This window comes from Dreissena polymorpha, chromosome 13 (assembly GCF_020536995.1).
Source record: "Dreissena polymorpha isolate Duluth1 chromosome 13, UMN_Dpol_1.0, whole genome shotgun sequence".
Lineage (NCBI taxonomy): Eukaryota > Metazoa > Mollusca > Bivalvia > Myida > Dreissenidae > Dreissena > Dreissena polymorpha.
Window position 1 is genome coordinate 49,638,525 of NC_068367.1, and position 22,267 is coordinate 49,660,791.

The following is a 22,267-nucleotide window of genomic DNA, read 5'->3' on the forward strand; positions in this document are numbered from 1 at the left end:
GTAGTCGTCGTAGTCGTCGTCGTCGTCGTAGTCGTCGTAGTAGTCGTCGTCGTAGTCGCCGTCGTCCCGTAGCAGTCGTCGTAGTCGTAGTCGTCGTAGTCGTCGTCGTAGTCGTAGTCGTCGTCGTCGTCGTCGTAGTCGTAGTCGTAGTCGTCGTAGTCGTCGTAGTAGTCGAGTAGTGTCGTCGTAGTCGTCGTCGTCGTCGTCGTAGTCGTTGTAGTTAGTAAGTAGTAGTAGTATTAGTAGTAACGTAGTAGTAGTAGTAGTTGTAGGCAGTAGACTAGTAGTAGTAGTAGTAGTAGTAGTAGTAGTAGTAGTAGTAGTAGTAGTAGTAGAGTAGTAGTAGTTAGAGTAGTAGTAGAAGTAGTAGTAGTAGTAGTAGCAGCAGCAGCAGCAGCAGTAGTTGCTGCAGCAGTAGTAGTAGTAGTAGTAGTAGTAGTAGTAGTAGTAGTAGTAGTAGTAGTAGTAGTAGTAGTAGTAGTAGTAGTAGTAGTAGTAGAATGCATTACACAAATGCAGTTAGCCTTACATTTGGTAAAATTTAAATATATTACAAGGGAGGCAAATCTGTACAAATAAATTTAAACTTATTGCATTTGTTTCCCCTGTAGTGTAGTACCTCCCCTGTCCTGCTTATATTTATATTAATCAACAAAATTAAACATTAACACAGTATTTAATATACCAAATATACAAAAAAATCTCATATTCTGATAATATTTTACTGATCCACTGTATTTTACTAAAAGGATGATGTTTCATTGGACTGATAATTATAGATTTAGGATTAAAGACCAGTTGCTTCAGTAATATTGTTCAGAGTGTGCCCTGTTAGCCGCGTATGCATTCTTGAATTATCATTCAAAAAACCACTTTACTATTTCGAGTCACCGTGACCTTGACCTTTGACCGAGTGACCTCAAAATCAATAGGGGTCATCTGCGAGTCATGATCAATGTACCTATGAAGTTTCATGATCCTAGGCCCAAGCGTTCTTGAGTTATTGTATGACAACCACCTGGTGGACGGACCGACCGACAGACCGACATGTGCAAAGCAATATACCCCCTCTTCTTCGAAGGGGGGCATAATAAACAACTAAGACGTTATTAATTGCCCAAATATTACTTTATTGATATCTTTACTGAACAAAATATTTTTTCCAATATACAGACCGCTTTTTTTCTATCATACAAATAGAAACTTCTATTATTAGTTTTTGTTCGCTGGCCCTTCATTTATCATACACATTATTTTTTTCCGAAACAAGAAAGTTTTTAAAGTTCAATTAGTTTGTGATTATGTTTAATCTGCTCTCCTTACACTGAAGAAATACAACATTCACACAAAACATGGAATGATTAAAGACCATGATACATGCGGATACATTGACACAAATACTTCAAACGAAAAGTATGATGTTCACATTGACAAAGTATTCAAGAAAGAATGCAAGATGAGGTAAACAGTGATAATTAAAATGTTTATTTACGAAAATAATTTAAATGGAGACAAATCAAAAGGGCCATTTAATTTTGGAAAATCAAATTATAAAAAAAATTCTGTTTGTATTGAAACCAATATATTGGCATGTAAATCTATAGAAAATAATAAAATTATAAATTCTTATAAAAATAAAATTGCGCTGTGGGTTAAATGAAGAAATTACTTTTAACTTAGTAAAATAATTTTGAATTATAACTAAATTAGTTATGGTTAAAATGGAGCCATTAAAAAATAATTGGCATTTATTTTTTCTTACAGTACTGCTGTTCTCATTCAAACAGACTTGTAAAAGGTTACTTGATAACGGCTATAATAACAGTATTCAATAAAATACAAAAAAAACAACATCTTGTTTAATTGAGTAAATGTATAAAGACTATTATCTAATACAAACTAAATAATAAACATCTTTATACTAAAAATTTAATTTAGGTACCAATTTTTTTATGTATATAATTTTCTGTAACACACAACAAGATCAGATTAAAAATTAAGCATTTATCACACATAAGAATAACAAGACTTTGTAACAATCAATTAAAAAATAAATAGAATTTAAATATAAAACAATTTAACATATTTGAATAATTAATATAACAGTTTCCAAGATATTCTTTGGTGTTAACACCAGTAAATGATATTTAACATCAACATCAGCGTTAGTTCAATAGTTCAAATAACAAACAAATATTGAAATAAATTATGTCAACAATTTTTGTTCATTTATTATGTGTTTGCTTACAATTAGCAAATCGAATACAACACTTTTTATAGAACAAATCCTTAACAAAATCTTGTGATTTCCAATAACGGACCTACTATTTTTAAGGTGTTCACAATGATATCCATTAATCAAGATCAGCGAATGTTTACTGGGATTTGGTCATGTAAGTGAAGTTTAAATGATGAGGAAGATAATGAAATTCACAACACTAATACTTCAAACATAAAAGAAAAAAACATTTTGTAGAAATGAGAAAATATATCTAAAAGCATTAATTTCCAAAGTTTCCTGTTTTAAATTGTCTGATACTATACAATCAATGATAGCAAAAAGAAATATTTTAATAGCCATTGCCCTATGAAGTCATAACATGTTTTTTTTGGAAATTTTGGTATACACTTTTTAGAAACCAAAAGTATGATAAAGCATATTATGCAATTACAATAGCTATGATGAAACAACTTTCATAAAATAGATATCCAGTAACAATGACAAATTTCAGCCACAAACAACACCATGCAATACGTATATTTAGTTGAATGTTCTAAATTCCAGTCCATTAGAAACTTCATTGCAAATTTCAAAACAGCCAATCAGATTCAAAGTCTGAGTCATGTGACAGGCAGGCCAACCAATTGGTTGGCTGCAATATGGTCACATGACTACTGTGGGAGCGCCTTCAGTATGGCATGCACCTCTTCTGCCACTGCAGCAAGTGCAAACTGGAACTGCTCCTGAAAAACAAAAAAAATCCATAGCTATAAAAGAAATGCAAAGACAATAGATTGATTTAAATTTTGAATTACAAATTAATACAGTTGCATGAATGAAGATTTTTTTTATTTTCTCCTCTGCATACCATTTGTGGAATTTCTATGAGTGTCTGTATATAAATAAGGTGGTATAATTAATACATTATCAATACAATTTTTTAGTTTTATCATTTTTCAAGTTCTTTGGCTGAACTTTATTCTGTATTAATTGAGAAGGTTTAACTTCTGAGTCTATATTAATAGGTCACTTTTGGAACCATAAATTAAAGGGTACAAATGATATACAATTTCTACAGGACATATGTCAATTAAACTGTTCAATATTAAACTTAACTTTATCATCAATCAATATGTCATAATACAGCAAACATATTCTACTGTGGAGAAAAAGACAAAGGTCCATAATTCAGCAAAATTATTTTTCTTTAACTTTCATATTCACACTGAGGGCCTTAATATGTGATATTTGTTGAAAAAACATATCCAAAAATTAAAGGGAAGATTAAAAAAATAATAATGTGGGACCATCTATTCTACTTTGGATAAAACTGGCAAAGAAGAGAAAATCTGCCGAAACTTGTCACAGCTAAAATTCTTTCCTCACAATAATCCACACCATAAATGTGAGAAAGATCCAACCAGTCATTACACATTTTGGGACTGTATATTCTATAGTGGAAAAACAGACAAAGGGCCATAATTCTGCAACAACTGGTCCCAGCTAAAATTAGTTTGGTTATGATAATCTACTCATTAAGGTCATAAAAGCCTGACAGTTTGAGCAAGATCCACCAAGGTCAAGCAGCAAGAGACCTAATTATGACCCATTAATCATTACAATATTCCTATTTATGGCACAAAGGCATTTCAAATTTGCCCTACCTTAGTTTTCACCATGCTGACCCTCTGGTCACGGATGTGCTCCAAGGTCGCAGCAATGTCAATCTCCTTGGCCCCTAAAAAGAAAAGTGTTTATAACAGTCCTTTGCGCAGGGATACAAAGAACAGTATACAAACTTATCAAACTTCTTCAAATATAATTTTGTAACAATTATTGTTAATTGTTTTGAGAACCAGGCCATTGTTCACAAAGTTATGCAAGTAAATCTTATCCAACATGTAATTGAAATTAAAAATTATACACCATCTCAAAAGACTAATAAACTATGGACAATAAATTATAATTATAGTTTAGAAATGATTCCAGACGAATCCCAAAAACTTAAGTCATATGAAAGTATTTGTGTTGTAGTAAATATATGAGCAAATGAAATGTTTACTAATTGTATACACCCACTTACAAGGCGTTTCCCTAAGAATTCAAATTATGCATGATAGTAACCTTGAGTATGCCAAAACATTTATGTAAAAGTCAGTACAGTTATTTTCTTTTATTGGGTATGAAGTGTGTATAAGAGTAACCCACCTTTAGCCATCCTGTTCAGGACCATGTCAATAAGACAATAGGTTCCAGTGCGGCCACATCCATCACTGAAACACAACAGCTCATGTGCAAAGGCAATACATAAGTCACGGTCTAACCATATAGTGAGAAGATTAACACTAATAGGTTAGTACTTGTCATACGCTCATTTTACCACCTCAGCTGTGTAGAAATGCATTATACATTATATTTTTTTCATTTGGGCCGCTATCTATCAAAATAGGGTTTAATACATGTGCATAAAGTGTCGTTAGAAGTGAAGTCCGCACAGGCATATTAGGGACGTCACTTAACGCACATTAATTTAATTAAGCTGAGGTGTTTAATAGAAAGCAAAAGCTGTTTATTCTCATAATTTAACTTTAAAATGTATTTTTACATAGACATTATCTAGTTTTCTTAAAATTAACACATTTGCAGGTTATTCAATAGTTCATTATCAAAAAAAAAATACATTTGAATCCCTTAGAAAATGTTTGTTGGACTTTTAGTGTCATGCAGTAAACATGTGGATATCATTTTGCTATCTTAAGTTGACACTTTGTTTCATTTACTTTACTTAATCAGAAAGGCGTATATAGTAAAGCACCATTTTTATCTTAATTATATTTCACTTACTTACCTTATTATGCTGATATTAACTCACCTGCAGTGTACCAGGATGGGACAGGACCTGCCCCTGTACGACTTGTTTACCTTCCTGGAAATACACACATGCTACACTCAATTATTTACTGTTACTGTTTACTGTCAATTATTCCCTTATTAATGCCCTAACTAAATGCCCCTCACCCCTTCCCATAAAAGAAAAAATACACATACCTCCATGCTTAATTCATGCTTCATTTTTGCTTAAACACTCCATGAAAATACACCATTAATATAAAACTTTGATTAAAATGAGTGCATAATAAGCTGTACATTTAAATTATCATTTTTTTCTAATGGTACCCGTATATACACAAGAAATGTACGACCACAGATTGTGTTTGGTCGGGGATACAAGGTATGTTATATTTATAATAGAATATACATTTACACCTGACCAGTCAACAACAGCAACTAGCAAAATCAAAGCGCTGAAGGCACTTTAGTTGTTTGCTGTTGCCATCCTTGATTAGCTTGTGCACATTGCACAGGCTAATCAGTGTACACAGGCTAATCAGTGTACACAGGCTAATCAGTGTTCACAGGCTAATCTTATTTGACATGCATTAAGCCCCCTTTTCCCTAAAAGCAGCCAATTTCAGATTTCAATGATAAACACAAGACTGGCCAATGTCAACTTACAAGCTGGTCAATACACCTGTTGCAGTAGTATAGCAGACGCTCCTAAGCATTTGTTGTCTGCAGTGCAGTCAGGCAGCGGTAATCGTTCCTAGCATAGCGAGTTACAGTCCTTAGCGTAGCTTAGCTAGCTAAGCACATACTGATTTGCAAAACATACTCGGTAAACATCAAATTTTCGACAAAATTTATTAACACAAATTGCATGTTATTAGTTTATTTATTTAGATATTTGGATTGCAAGAAGGTAACTGATCATTGGTTTGGCAAAAAAGGTAAACCACCATTAAAGGTTCCATTTATGAGTAGGTTATTGGAAGAGGTCGGGGCAATTGCACTTTACCAGTACGTAAAAAAGAACGAAAAAGCATACCCTAACCCGCAACACCTTATAACACCTAATAATTCTTTTATCCTATATATTTCCTTCGTATCCGGTGCTACCGCCCCCAAATCCACGCTTTGTCGATAGTGGTAAATAACTGCGTACCTGTAAAGTGCAATCTACCGAAGAGGTCTGTGCTTTCTGGGTGCTGTCAAGTTATTTAAGGAAACAAAAGTATTTGTCTATTATACTGTAAACCCATGCCATTAAGGGTAAGCTTGTATTGACACCTCAACTAATGATGTATATCCAAATAAGTTAGGCTATAATGGCAGGAATACAATTAACCTGGGTCATGTAAAGATTGATTTTATGCCATATGTGGCCAGAGCAGCTCCAGACTGGCATATTCGGAAAGCAAAATGGCATACCATTTACAGAATTTAACCCATTACCACTTAGATACGTATTTTGACTCATTTGTAGTCCCATATAAAGTAAATTTAATTGAATACCTTCCTTACTAGATTCAAGTTTAAAAGGCTTCATTTCCAACCCTGATACTGATGAGCAGCAAACAGCATAAAACCTGGACAGGCTGCAAGTTACTTGCAGGCTGTTCTGGCATTATGCTAGTTGCAAAAGCCATTTTCACTTTGCTTCTTATGGGAGAAAGGGTTAAGATCTGTACCACTTTTTCTTCAGTCTCATAAAATAAAGTCTTGAGCCTGGTTACATAATTATTCTTTTATTTTGGCATTTGGCATGATGTTCTTACAATCACATTTCTGCAGCATTAATAAGGCATGAAATTATTACATACAACTGCTGTAATGTCGAATTTTATTTAAGAAATAATATTTTTCTATCATGGTTTGTTGTCGAATAACACACAGAAAGGAGTATAGATGAGTAGGAATTAAATCACGAGTGCGAATAACTGTGGGTTATTCGACAACAAACCATGATAGAAAAATATTATTTTGATTCTAACACATTTCTGATTGATTTGGTTCCAGCTTTTGGATGTGAACTATATTTTTCAATACTCCGCCCTTCTTAGTACAAAGTTCACTATTTTTTTGTACAAACATATGACCTTGTTTTCATTCATAAATATTTTGCAAAGGACATCACTTTCATCAAAAACAATATTTTCTTTGTTTATTTAGAACTATTTTCGAAACATTAAGCTCCGCCCATACATTATTGCAAAAATAACCCAAACTTGATTTCCTTCTTTGTCTATACAAAACAAGTCCCGTGTAGTGTTAGAATTTAGTTTAGATCTATTTATTTTATTTTTATTGAATTAAAAACCATTAACAAGTCGTGCAGTTTGATAAATACTTTATATAATACACTCTTCTTTCAGGAAAGAAACAGTATTTTTTTTTGGAGATAATAAGACCCTCTCCTGGTGGAGATTAAACCAGGGGTTACTATTGCTTCCTAATGGCATGTAAGGCTCACACATTGTGAAAACAAAACATGTCATTCGCTACAAAAATATTGCTTTATAAAAAAAACTAGTATACGCACCAATCACATAAAACAATTAAAATGTTAGTTCATGGTCCTTATTTACAATACATGTTGCGATGTGGTTTGTAAAGGCTAAGCTGTTACCAACAACAATGGGCTCCCAATTTCCATCTGAAAGGTTTTCCTGGTGTCCAAACTTGACAAGTAATTTCACAAGGTGCACTGACACTGGTAAGCATCAGGTAAACTGTATCTGAGATGATTCTAAAGGTGGAATTGTGTCAAGAGCAAGCAGAGTCTTAATCAGTTCAGGCATCCAATACCACAGGTGAAATGCTGAAACCGGTCAGGTGATACCATGGATTGCATCAGCAAAAGGTGAAATGCTGAAACCCGTCAGGTGATACCATGGATTGCATCAGCTTAAGGTGAAATGCTGAAACCGGTCAGGTGATACCATGGATTGCATCAGCTAAAGGTGAAATGCTGAAACCGGTCAGGTGATACCATGGATTGCATCAGCTAAAGCGTTGAATTACACAGGTGAAATGCTTAAACCAGTCAGGTGATACCATGGATTGCATCAGCATAAGCGTTGAATAACACAGGTGAAATGCTGAAACCGGTCAGGTGATACCATGGATTGCATCAGCTAAAGCGATGAATTACACAGTTGAAATGCTGAAACAGGTCACTTGATACTGTGGATTTTGCATCAGTTAAAGCGTTGAATAATACAGGTGAAATGCTGAAATGCTTCAGACGATCACACAAGGATGTTAGAGAAAGCTACAGGCCATATTGCTGTGAACAGTGACAGGTTAGTTGCGTAATAGTCGAGTACATGCGCCACATGATCACTTTTGTGACTATGCAATTTGCTGAACTAACAATTGCCAAATCACAAAAGCTGTCATGGAGCCAGTATGTGTGCTGAAGCATTGAAGGGAGCCAACTCATCATAGCACTGTTGTATTTCCTTCTTCAATGGGAGGTAAGAATGGTGGGATGATGCTGTTAAAAAAGGGAGATCATGCAGCATGTTTAAAAGAAACTCCTCTTCAATAGTTATCTTTCTTGTATCAGTAAAATAATGAAAGAACAACAGTAATGAAAAAATTAATAAATAATATAAATCATGCATTAACAAAGGAACATTGCATGCAATGTTTAAAAATATGATAAAAATGCACGGAGACTAGACACAATAATCAATTTTGTACTATTAAATATATTAGTGTAGCAAATAAAAGAGTAGTCATATTTCAAAGACAGTATAGTATCACAGGAATTGTATTGATTTAGGACTAACCATACATTTGGTAACTTAACTTAATTATTTGGATGCTAAAAACACTGCAATAAATGTGCAAGAATTATATTTGTTTTCTCAGAAAATTTTGCAAATGCTATAAAATACATCCTGTGTTTGAATGTTAGCTTGAATATTGGGGAATGGTATGGGGTAAGGTGAAAGGAGTCACAACAGTTCATAATGGTCCGTTGACAACAATGCATGCAACATCACAATACTGCAATATCACCGTAGTTACAAGGTTAGTTGTCATGACATACCATAAAGTTACCTGCTCATTTTCCAGGTTTCCAAAAACTTAAAGTATAATTTCTGATACACTGTTCTTCAACAATAAAACAAAGAAAATCTACAAGAATACAATGTGAATCAGAGTTACTAACATCTGAGGATGGTTATGAGAAAACCAGGCTAAATAAATACACATTAAGTGTTGTCTTTGATCAGACTGTGAACAGGCAGGAATACTCATAGGCTGAAATGGTATTTTCCGTTTCAGGAATGTCGCTTTTAACCCATGTATGCCTAGTGGACTCTCCCATCCTTCAAAATTGGATCAATTTATTTCCAAAATTAGGCATGTCTAGTATATTTTTTTCTATATTTAGAATATTTCTTACAGAAATTCCTTTAAGCAAACAGCGCAGACCCTGATGAGACGCCGCATCATGCGGCATCTCTGGGTCTACGATGTTTGCCAAGGCCTTTTTTCTAGATGCTAGGCATAAATGGGTTAATGATCAACACACTTTAGGCAGTAACATCATGAATCTACCTGTTGATTGAATACAAAACTTGTTGCACGTCCATTTAGCCTGGTTTTCCCATCACAAGCCTCACATATTGAATTACTAACAACAAGGAACTGTCAAATACTTTTTTTAAATTTCAAAAGGGCAATCCTGGTAAGTGATAATGGATTTCAACAATCAAATACATCTCTCTCTCTCTCTATGTGGGAGATGTTTAATGGGTTCCCTCTGTTTACAAATCATGACAACAAAAGGTAATGGACAGGTTAATCTCATAATTACAGTATTGACATTTTGTTGCTATGTTGTGGGATTCTATTGTTTGTGTTAGGATTCTATTGTTTGTGGTAGGATTCTATTGTTTGTGGAAGGATTCTATTGTTTGTGGTAAAGCTCTTGTTTGTGGTAGGATTCTATTTTTTGTGTTAGGATTCTATTGTTTGTGGTAGGATTCTATTATTTGTAGTAGGATTCTTGTTTGTGTTAGGATTCTATTGTTTGTGTTAGGATTCTATTATTTGTGGTAGGATTCTTTTGTTTGTGGTAGGATTCTATTGTTTGTGGTAAGATTCTATTATTTGTGGTAGGATTCTATTATTTGTGGTAGGATTCTTGTTTGTGTTAGGATTCTTGTTTGTGGCAGGATTCTTTTATTTGTGGTAGGATTCTATTGTTTGTGGTAGAATTCTTGTTTGTGGTAGGATTCTATTGTTTGTGCTAGGATTCTATTGTTTGTGCTAGGATTCTATTATTTGTGGTAGGATTCTATTATTTGTGGTAGGGCTCTTGTTTGTGTTAGGATTCTATTGTTTGTGGTAGGATTCTATTGTTTGTGGTAGGATTCTTTTGTTTGTGGTAGGATTCTATTGTTTGTGGTAGGATTCTTGTTTGTGTTAGGATTCTTGTTTGTGCTAGGAGTCTATTGTTTGTGCTAGGATTCTATTATTTGTGGTAGGATTCTTGTTTGTGTTAGGATTCTTGTTTGTGGTAGGATTCTATTATTTGTGCTAGGATTCTATTATTTGTGGTAGGATTCTTGTTTGTGTTAGGATTCTTGTTTGTGGTAGGATTCTATTGTTTGTGCTAGGATTCTATTATTTGTGCTAGGATTCTATTATTTGTGGTAGGGCTCTTGTTTGTGTTAGGATTCTATGGTTTGTGCTAGGATTCTATTGTTTGTGGTAGGATTCTTTTTTGCGTTAGGATTCTTGTTTGTGTTAGGATTCTATTGTTTGTGGTAGGATTCTTGTTTGTGGCAGGATTCTATTATTTGTGGTAGGATTCTTGTTTGTGTTAGGATTCTTGTTTGTGTTAGGATTATATTGTTTGTGTTAGGATTCTATTGTTTGTGTTAGGATTCTTGTTTGTAGTAGGATTCTATTATTTGTGTTAGGATTCTATTGTTTGTGGTAGGATTCTATTATTTGTGGTAGGATTCTATTATTTGTGGTAGGATTCTATTGTTTGTGGTAGGATTCTATTGTTTGTGATTCTGTTATTGGTGTATCAAAGTGTGAAAGCCATGTCAAATTTCGTTACTGAAATACTCTGGTGCTTCTTGGGACTATAAACAACACCAACAAGTGCCACAACAATACAAAAAACTAGCCTGGACCAAATATGTTTGGATTACAATACAAACAACATCAACACTAGGTATTTTAGTTGAAACAGCTGGGCTCAAAGATGTCTTCCAAACGGAACCATAAGAAAACTTATCATTTGAGAAGATTTCAGCCTTTTGCTGCATCCACTACTTCTAAAGTGTTCCTCTTTCATTTATAATTCCCATTCTGTATCTGTGCACTACCCGTTTTTTTTTAATTATATTCTTAAACAGTGCTGTTTATTCCCTTGGCATTATGTTTATTTTCAATTTTGATTAGTGTATTCCAATATTTGTTATACTGTTGCATGTATACCCCACCTTCTTCGGAACTGCCAAATCTTATAATATTCCTATTCCTGTATATTCAAAAAAAATCCTGCAAAATGATTCTTTTGTTCTTTATAACACTATCTTGACCTGCAAAATTCCCATATTGTTCTGTATGCAATATATTACCATCTTTATCTATGAAATGTTCATATTGTTCTGCATATTTCCATCGTAATCTGTGAAATGCCCATAATGCTCTGCATGTTTGCATCTTATTATTTAAGAAGCCAATATTATTCTGTATATTACCATCTACATCTGTGAATTTCCCATATTGTTCTGTGTGTTTCCATCTTGTCCTGTTCATTCCCATATTGTCCTGTGTGTTTCCATCTTGTCCTGTTCATTCCCATATTGTTCTGTGTGTTTCCATCTTGTCCTGTTCATTCCCATATTGTTCTGTGTGTTTCCATCTTGTCCTGTTCATTCCCATATTACTCTGCATCATCCCATCTTTTCTTGTGTTTTACCATACATTTTTGGGGTATCTCTTCTTTCCTATTGTATAAAGCCTTATTACATGTCCACTTGTCTCTCGTCTTGTACATTCCCAAATTGATCTGTGTAATCCTTTTCTGGTCCTGTACATTCCAATATTGATCTGTGTATTCCTTTTCTGGTCCTGTACATTCCAATATTGATCTGTGTATTCCTTTTCTGGTCCTGTACATTCCAATATTGATCTGTGTATTCCTTTTCTGGTCCTGTACATTCCAATATTGGTCTGTGTATTCCTTTTCTGGTCTTGTACATTCCAATATTGATCTTTGTATTCCTCTCTGGTCCTGTACATTCCCATATTAATACTTTTTTTCCAATCCTGTCCAAGCAGTCTCATGCAATTAGACTGTTGTTGTTTTTTCAACATAATTAAGTTTGTTTGCTATTTGATTATTTTTGTAAAAATAAACTACATTTCCATGCAATCCTCATCATCAATATCAACTTGAAGATTGTGTTATTCAATGTTCTTTGTACGTTGAATTTTTCATTTTCAATATTGTCAACAGATGTATTCTTTTTCTTGAACTGGTGTACAATAACCTGCTCCCCATATAACCCTGATTGTCAACATCCACTTACATATTTTTCAACAAACATTTTGATGCCTTAACAAATAAACAGGCCTGATTCAACATCATGCCTCAAATCCAAGCAGATAACCACTAAACTCTGACTTTGACTGGCCTTTTAAAGGCTACCTGTCATTTGCAAGCTCTCAGTATCCCCTCTTTCTTCCTAGGTTAACCCATTTATGCCTAGCGTCTAGAAAAAGGCCTTTGCAAACAGCGTAGACCCAGATGAGATGCCACATGATGTGGCGTCTCATCTGTGTCTGCGCTGTTTGCTTAAAGGAATTTCTGTAAGAAATATTCTAAATATAGAAATAAATATACTAGACATCCCTAATTTTGGAAATAAATTGATCCAATTTAGATAGATGGGAGAGTCAACTAGGCACAAATGGGTCAATTCAGCAAATATCTAATATCTCAACTTACAACTGCACACCATGCAGATGTCTGTTGTAAGTCTTCTTTAAATATTTTGTTATGGGCAATTGAAATTAAGTTCATGAATTAACAATCAGTTAAATTATTATTATAATATTGTGTTAAATACGTTATAATTATTATCCTCCCTTTTATTATGACATAATATCATAATGACATATTTTTATTTGTTTCATTTTAACTTTTAAAATTCCCATAAAAAATATGTGAGATTGTTTACATCTTTAATTCTGATTTGCATTTTATGGAATGTACATGTAGATACATGGCCCCACTATTCCAGTCTGCCCCCTCCATAAAAGTCTAAGAATTGTGACACCAGCTTTATATAGTTATTGATACAACATTCACAATGATTCAGTTTTTAACATTTGTTGGACTTATTATGGGAAGTTTCTCATTGATTTGGCTAATTTGAGAACTTTCTCATTGATGGACAAAGTAGGGAACTTTCTCATTGGACAAATTTTGGGGAGTTACTTATTTATTGGATTACCATAATAAATTGTTTGGACAACCCTGTTTAGAGTCAAAATAATTAATTATTTTTTGTGACTCTAAATGTTGAATTTTTGGACTTCTGTGTTATTTTCAGACAGTTTATTTTACAAGACTTCTGCCAATTTACACTTAACTGGTGACACTTTGATCATGCATTTTTACAATCAGATTAACCATTTAGATACGTATTTTCACGCGTTTGAAGTTACTAAGAAAGTCAAATTAAATTAAAGACCTTTCTTACTAGATTCAAGTTTTAAAGGCTTCTTTTTAAACCCTTAGTTACTGATGAGCAGGAAACAGCATAAAACCTGAACAGACTGTGAGTTAATCGCAGGCTGTTCTGGTATTATGCTGGTTGCAAAAGCCGTTTTCACTTTGCTTCTTATGGGGGAAAGGCTGATTAAGGTAATAAATCCTGGCAGATAAATGTCTTAAGGCAATGAACAATTACATTTGCGTTATTGTGCAAATATCCATGTATACCATTAACATATAGTGGTTTCTACTACAGATTTAAGTGAAATATATATCAAAATAATGTATACCATACGGCGCATTCTATTCTTTGTTGAAGAGTTGAGGCTATACACATTGCATATTGGAGAGAGAACGCACTTACTTTTGTCGCTAAATTTTCGGACACCGTATTTTAAAAATATTTTTTGTTTCTAAATTTTTCGGACACAAACAAAATAATTATTTTTAAGGGTTCAAAAAATAAGTGTAATTTCGGTAATGATGGGACATTTCTAATTTTGAATAGGTATGGAATTTTTTCCTTTTTGGGGACAAATTTTGAAAGTTTGTAAATTTATTATTAAAACATTATTAATTTCATATTACAGTTTCTGATTTTTTCTATCTACATTATGAGACAAATTATTTCAATACCTGAAATGATTGAAAGAAGACTTGTCTTACTGGTATTTTTAAATATTTCTGAATTAGCAAACAAAAAATTATCCTTTTATCATCATGCAGTTCAAAGAGAATTGTACACAATTTTACTGTTTGTCTATACAATTAACCTCAGTGTGTTTTGCAATCAAATCATTATGTAATTTAGTTAAAAATTAATTTCAAAACAGGGACTAATTATTTATATTATTATACATCTATATATCAGTATTTATTTACTTCAATTACTTGAATCCATAATACATACCATGTACTCAGAATAGAATTGCAAGTAAATGACTTAAATTATTGTATGTTATACATTATTCAGTATTTCAAATGCATTGCATTATATTAAATCTAGTTAATAATAGTTTATTACATTTATACTTGTACAATTTGGTCAATGTTATTTTTGTTTACTATTCATTTTATTTGTTATTATTAATTTAAATACTGAATTTATTATTCTATACAATATTTAAACTGCAAAAAATAAATATGTTTAAATTGGATCTATTCACTGAATACTAATAATTCATCTTGATTAACTTAATAAGGGATTCTTTTATAGCACTAATAATAAAATAAAACTTTATAATAACCAGACGAAATAGTAATAAACTATTTCAATATTAATATCAACATAAAAAATTGTTCACAAACCTGGTTTAGCACAAATCCTCAAAAAATAAAGAATAATTTTGCAGTGTTCTCTTGGAAAAATGTCCCTCATTTTTTTCCACAATGAGGCGAACTGCTATCCACTATTTGGAATAACTGTGTTTCCAGCACTGCGATCTGACAGCGAATGCAAGAGAAATGTCTAAGAGACTGTGTCATGGACTGAGTCTATAAAACTCAACTAATCGCCAATACATGAAAATCCCAATTTTATCCCTCATCACAGAGGTTCCTCATCGTAACGTCACACATTTAAAAAATCAATGTTATTATCTTAAACCAAATCGCCATAGCGACCTTTGTCTCTGAGCATCTGATTTTAAGGCACTGCGAGGGTTCTGTCTTGTGAGAACAGCAATGTGATGCTATTGTCATACCACATGATTTTGACAATGGCACACCAATGGCTGTTGACACATGGTCAATAATCAATAATCATGATTATAATTGCCATGATTTTGGTAGGAAATTAATTGGCAGCAGTCCAGCAGGTGCTCTGATTGCCTGCCTATTGATTTTGCTCAATGACATTGTCTGTGTGAATTCTAATGTTAATGGAAACACAACAAAACCTACCCAGAGGCTAACAACTATCACTGAAATCAACACGCTTCATTTGTTAAAATGCTACAGTTTATTGATCCTGCTTACAAGTTAATGGATTGCATCTCGCACACTTTAAATTAGTAGGATTATATTCAACCTATGCATGATTCATTCATATGTTATTTTCAGATACAAAATTAAAACTTAGACGTAACATGCAATTCAAGTTTTAATTGAAGTTTCAACAACACTGATACAAATATGCAAATTTTGATGGGTTTAAAGAAGACTAATTCCAATACTATATAGTGCTTCAGCATTAGAAAAAGGCAAGCTGCAAAATTATTAAAAAGGGCACTTCAGCGTTTGCGGTCATAAAGCAAAATTTTTTATATAATAATATATTTAATATTATATGCATTTAAAAGATTGTTTTTCTAATGAATAAAACTAGTTTCAGTGGGAAAATTAAAGTTAATTTATTGAACTTTCAGATAAACATTACATTAACCCATTGATGCCTAGCATCTAGAAAAAAGGCCTTGGCAAACAGCGTAGACCCAGATAACCTCATCAGGGTCTGCGCTGTTGTTAAAGGAATTTCTGTAAGAAATATTCTAAATATAGAAATTAATATACTAGACATCCCTAATTTTGGAAATAAATTGATCCAATTTTAAAGGATGGGAGAGTCCACTAAGCATAAATGGGTTAGACCAAGGGTGGAGGCCCAATGGAGGCAGGTTGGGACCTTGCATTGAGGCCTTTATACCTTACCCTGCCAATAAGATGGTCATTGTCTAATTTCATGATAGTTATAAAATATTCATAACTGATTTATACAATATAATATAAAAGGGGTAAGAAAATTATAATTTAGCATATTATCCTAACTTGAACGTTTACTTAATTCATAGAGCTATATGATCATTTTGCAGGTTACATTATACCATAACAGTATTTTATATGAATGTTCTTTTTATGTATTTTTTATTTTATAAATAAAAATTTATGGACGTTAATAGTGGAATTAAAACATACTCTAAAATAACGAAGAATTGTTATTCATCAAGATATGATAAAATAAGTATACATTACTCAAATCAAAAATTGTTCACAAATTAATCAATACTGATGCTTCCTTTAATAAAAATTTGTGATCACTGGTGTTTGCAGCAAAACCATATAACTCGTGAAGTATTGTTAACCCTGGAACCGAATTTTAAAAGCATTTGCAGTTTGGATCCAGATGAGACGCCACAGAACGTGCCATCTCACCAGGATCCAAACTGTTTGCTATTCTGATAGTATTCTATGAAAAAAAATCGTAGAAAATGCTTATTTTAGAAATTCAGCAGACAACATTTTAGCAGACGACAAATTTCCCAGAATGCAAAGGGTTAATTAAAGCAGGTGCAGTGTATCAGAACAACGCTACCTACATCTGTGAAATTAATATCATAAGTCACAGTTATACCAACACCATGTAAAAAAGGTGGTTGTGAGATTTGTATTGTTTTTTCCCCAATAGTTTTACACACAATATTCTATGCTGTTTAATAACCCATCCTTGGTTAAATGATTGTTATGTGAACAGCAGGAAAAAAAAGGGCTAGACACCAGCAACCAACCATAAAAAAAGTGAGCACTGTCAAGGGTGTAGGATTTTACATGTACGGTCTACCCTACCAAGGGAAATGACAATGGACCCTTTCAGAGAATATCATAATGCCAACACCTTCTTGTCACAAGTCTTATGACATCTAATGTTTACAATAAAGTGTTTAGAGCCATCATATCAACCTGTGGCATCAGCTGAGTTATTGTATGTTTGCAAATTGATAAAGAATCCTTTCATACTAGATGAGAAGACATTTCAAAGATTAATTTTTTTATTGCATATTTTATTACAAAGCCATTCTATTAACAGAATGAGACAAGGTGTAATTTTATAATTAAATGATACAAACTTTTTTAAATATTGTAATAATTCTCAGATTTCTAACACTCTTAATTTATGAAAACCCTTTTTAAACAAAAATAATCCTTTTTTTTAACTCTTATTTTTCAGGCGCACAGATTTTCCCACATTATTAATGACTTTAAAATTTCAGACAGTTGCACTTTATAAGAATTGCTCAAATGTGTGTTAGTCCTGTGACACATAATTCTTTTACAACTGAATGATGGACATGTAACCTGGCAAACAAATGACAAAAGTAAGTAAACGGTTAAATTTGCTTTATAGGCATGTATACCTGATATACTTCATGGTTTTATTTACTTCCTGCTATTATCTTGATTTTTTGGAAGAATTCTTATATTAACAAGGGCTGTTTGTAAAACATGCATGGCCCCCATATGGGCTGTCAGTTGTAGTGGTAGCCATTGTGTGAATACGTTTTTTTGGCACTGTGACCTTGACCATTGACCTAGTGACCTGAAAATCAATAGGGGTCATCTGCGAGTCAAGATCAATGTACCTATGAAGTTTCATGATCCTTGGCGTAAGTTTTCTTGTGTTATCATCCGGAAACCATTTAACTGTGTCAAGTCACCTTGACCTTTGACCTAGTGACCAGAAAATCATTAGGGATCATCTGTGAGTCATGATCAATGTACCTATGAAGTTTCATGATCCTAGGCATAAGCGTTCTTGAGTTATCACCCGGAAACCATTTTACTATTTCGGGTCACCGTGACCTTGACCTTTGACCTAGTGACCTGAAATCAATAGGGGTCATCTGCGACTCATGATCAATGTACCTATGAAGTTTCATGATCCTAGGCATAAGCGTTCTTGAGTTATCATCCGGACACCATTTTACTATTTTGGGTCACTGTGACCTTGACCTTTGACCTAGTGACATGAAAATTTATAAGGGTCATCTGCGAGTCATGATCAATGTATCTATGAAGTTTCATGATCCTAGGCATAAGCGTTCTTGAGTTATCATTTGGAAACCATTTTACTATTTCGGGTCACCGTGACCTTGACCTTTGATCTAGTGACCTCAAAATCAATAGGGGTCATCTGCGAGTCATGATCAATGTACCTATGAAGTTTCATGATTCTAAGCCTAAGCGTTCTTGAGTTATCATCCGGAAACCATCTGGTGTACAGACGGACATATGGACTGACATGAACAAAACAATATACCCCCTCTTTTTCGAAGGGGGGCATAAAAACTCTAGAGATTTGACTAGCCTGATTCTCCATGCACTTGAATTCAAAGTCTTACATCCCCTGCAAGCATGTGTGGCAATTCCCGAAGGATCGATAACTCTTTCATTATGGATGCAATTAAATCATCTCTCAACATCAAAGCCCAAAACATGAGAAAACTCTGTAAAAGCTACTGTGAAATCTTTTTAATTTGATTTAATTTCATACTCAGTGGAACACCACACTACATAATCTGACAGCAAAACAACACATGGGTCCTTTTGGCAATTAGCCCAAATATGGTGGATATTGATTGTGGGTTCAGTAGAATTATGGGAGAATTTCAGGGACCCTAAAGAACTTCAGGCATTGTGACACAGGTTGGTCGTATGAAAAGGCAGCCTGGATCACCCAAGAGAATAATAATAATTGACCTATTGGATTATTGATGTATTGATGCACCTGGTGACAACAGCAAGAACAGCCAGACTGCTCCCCATTGTTGTAAGTGGTGAATCACCAATTTTCTCAACAGGTCTTGTCTCACATATCCTTATGATCAAATTTATTGAATTTGTTCCATGCTTTGGCATTTCAGAATTGCTGGGAATGTGTTAGTCAGGGACAAGTGTTGTATAACAAGCTAATCAGCAGTTTTTCATTTTATTTCATGGATTTTATTGTTTACTTATTTAACCCTTTACCACTTAAGATACATATTTCCACTCATTTGTAGTCCTTTCGAAAGTTATATTTAATCATTAAAGACCCTTCTTACTCAAGATTCAAGTTTTTAAGGCTTCATCTCAAAACCTTAGTAACTGATGAGCAGCAAACAGCATAAAACCTGAACAGCTGACTGCAAGTTACGCGCAGGCTGTTTTGGTTGTAAGCTGTTTGCACATAGCCATTTTCCATTTGCTTCTGAGTGGGCAAGGTTTAATTGAGATGAGATGAAAATTTAAATAGAAATACTATTAATATGGCTCTTAAAAAGCAATTAAAAAATGCATAATTAAAAATCACTTGCATTATTAAGATTTAACATGGTCCTCTACACAAAAAAGCCACTTCAGGAGAGTATGTTAGTTATCAATACAATTGTTCATTATAAGCACTTCTGTTGATGAATGAAGAATTAATTGTCTGTTTTAATCGATTTGCAATTTGTACTTTTTTGTAAATTTTTTGAGAACCCAAGTTATTTGAGTGCATGCTATTTCCACAATTCCCAAGTTATAATAATGATAAAAGTATGAGCGGTATCCTGCAGTGAAATATTCAGGATTCTTATGAATGTTTACAAAGGAAAAAAGGAACAGATGAAATTTCCGGTTTAAAAAGTATTTCAGTTTAGAAAAGATCCAGGTCAGTGGATTGCTACTTTTTATAATATAAGCCATAGCTGTAGGGCCCATCTTTCTGTCTGTGAACAATTTTTTTATTTTCTGTGTTTCTCCAGAAAATGAATGACTTTCAAGTACAACATTAATAATTTAGCTAGCTAGATGAAAAGACTTTGTAAAATTAATACACTACCTTTTTTCCATACCATTTACATACAAATTTTCTAGTATTACATTACAAAAGAAGTATCAATCATTCCAATCAATGAACTATTTAATAGCTTACACTACTTGTAATTGACTTGAACATTACAAATAATTATTAAAGGAAAAATATTTCTCAGCCTTAGCGGAAATTAGTTTTTCTGATGTTTTTTTGTTTTTGTTCGTTACCAGCAAACACCTTCAAACAGTGTCTTAGCAGCTTTCATTGATCCCCATATATACCGCTATTTTTTTTTTTAAAGCAAATTCTGTTACCTTGGTTACCAGGTACTAGTGCTGTGTGAGAAGTTATGACCAATGGAAAGCCTATAGGGCACCATTAGACAATTATAAGAGATTCCATCATCAGGTTAAGTTATGAGTCATTAGTCTTGGATTAATTTAGAGTTGGGCATCTAACTAATCTATTAGTTATCAGTGGTTTGAAATTCTTGCTACTGGGCCTGTAGGAATAGTGATTGCAAATCCTAACTTGCCCTTGGGAAATTTGCACTTGTCTCTTGCAAAATTTTTTTTTTCAAAATTAAGCGCTCAGCCCATTGGTGTGCTTATTATTACCATTATTTTTGTCCTAAATATTGTATAGTACAGGTATGAAAAACTGAGCATGAAAGTGCAGACATGTTTTTGACAAATGCAGAATTTGCATATTTATTCAACTTTATGATGGGCATGAACTGCTTCATTACAGACATGTATCAGAAAAAACAAAATGTTCAAAAGCAGCTGAACCCGTCTGCTTTTATTGAAAATGAGTTAGTCAGAGAGGGTAATCACGTGATTATATATATAGTCAAAATGGCGACGTCCATGCCGAGACAGTTATTTATAGCCATGTTATACCCTTTATTACTTTTGTTTATTTTTTTAATGACTTTCACTTTCCAGCCATATCAGTAAAAGGGTGATTAGCATTTATTTCGTATTTAAATTCTCGACTTTACTCCCTGCAAATTTTCTTAGTGAAGCTCGATATTAGGTCATCCTGATAAGAATTTCGCAGCGAGTAAAGTCAAGATATAGAGCGAATATTACTATGAAATAAATGCTAGTAACTTTCTTGCTAATATGGCTGAAAAGTGATCGGAATTAAAAAATATAATACAAATAATGAAGGGTATAAAACGGCAAAAAATACATGCCTCGGCATGGTTGCCATCTTGTTTGTCACGTGATTACCCCCTCTGTTAGTACACAAGCTGCAGTTGTTTAAAAAACATGTGTTATCTGGTTCGCATCCCTTGCTTGCAATGTTGGAACTGGAACCAGATGAAAATTTTAAGCTCATATTTGTGCTTGATTAATGTAGTTTTGCAATGGTTGGTAAAAAGCACCTTTCTATGTTGGCATTTTCCTTGAACAAATTCTGCTATCCATGGTATTTATTTTTTAATAAACATGAAAGCATTATTGAATTGACATATATAATCGATTTTATGGTATTTAAAGATTTTACACATGAAAAATGCACATGCTCATCGGGACTAGCATTAAATGCATCTAGCAACAGACGGCATTGTTAACATGTATTTTACAAACCAACCTGGTTATGGATATAATTACATGATAAAACATTATTAGGGTCAAACCTTCCACTTTTAGCTAATGTGATGGTTAAACTGCATAGAAATGAAGAAGGGAGCCTGAGAATGCTTTCAGTGTGCTTAATAAGAATCAATATTCCTACTTTTTTTCTCTCGCTTTTTTCGCGGCTAGAAAATGTGTCTACAATTCTCTTAGTTTCCTGAAAGGTTCAGTTACGCCATGAAACCTTATAAAACTGCTTGCAGATTACAAGATTTACAAATGAGTTGTGTTCTGAGAAAACTGGGCAT

The 22,267-nt window shown here is 33.4% G+C and overlaps 1 protein-coding gene across 3 annotated transcripts in view; it reads right to left on the reverse strand.

The window, feature by feature from the left end:
* Positions 1-1,112: 1,112 nt before the first annotated feature.
* LOC127855320 (receptor-type tyrosine-protein phosphatase N2-like) overlaps positions 1,113-22,267 on the reverse strand; it is a 266,493-nt gene continuing 245,338 nt past the window's right edge. For all 3 annotated transcript variants that reach the window (XM_052390790.1, XM_052390792.1, XM_052390791.1), the window contains exons 19-22: positions 5,094-5,147; positions 4,430-4,494; positions 3,886-3,959; positions 1,113-2,964 (exon numbers count right to left, since the gene is read on the reverse strand). In XM_052390790.1, the coding sequence (XP_052246750.1) occupies positions 2,893-2,964; positions 3,886-3,959; positions 4,430-4,494; positions 5,094-5,147 (265 nt within the window). In that variant the 3' untranslated portion in view covers positions 1,113-2,892. The remainder of the gene's footprint in view (positions 2,965-3,885; positions 3,960-4,429; positions 4,495-5,093; positions 5,148-22,267) is intronic.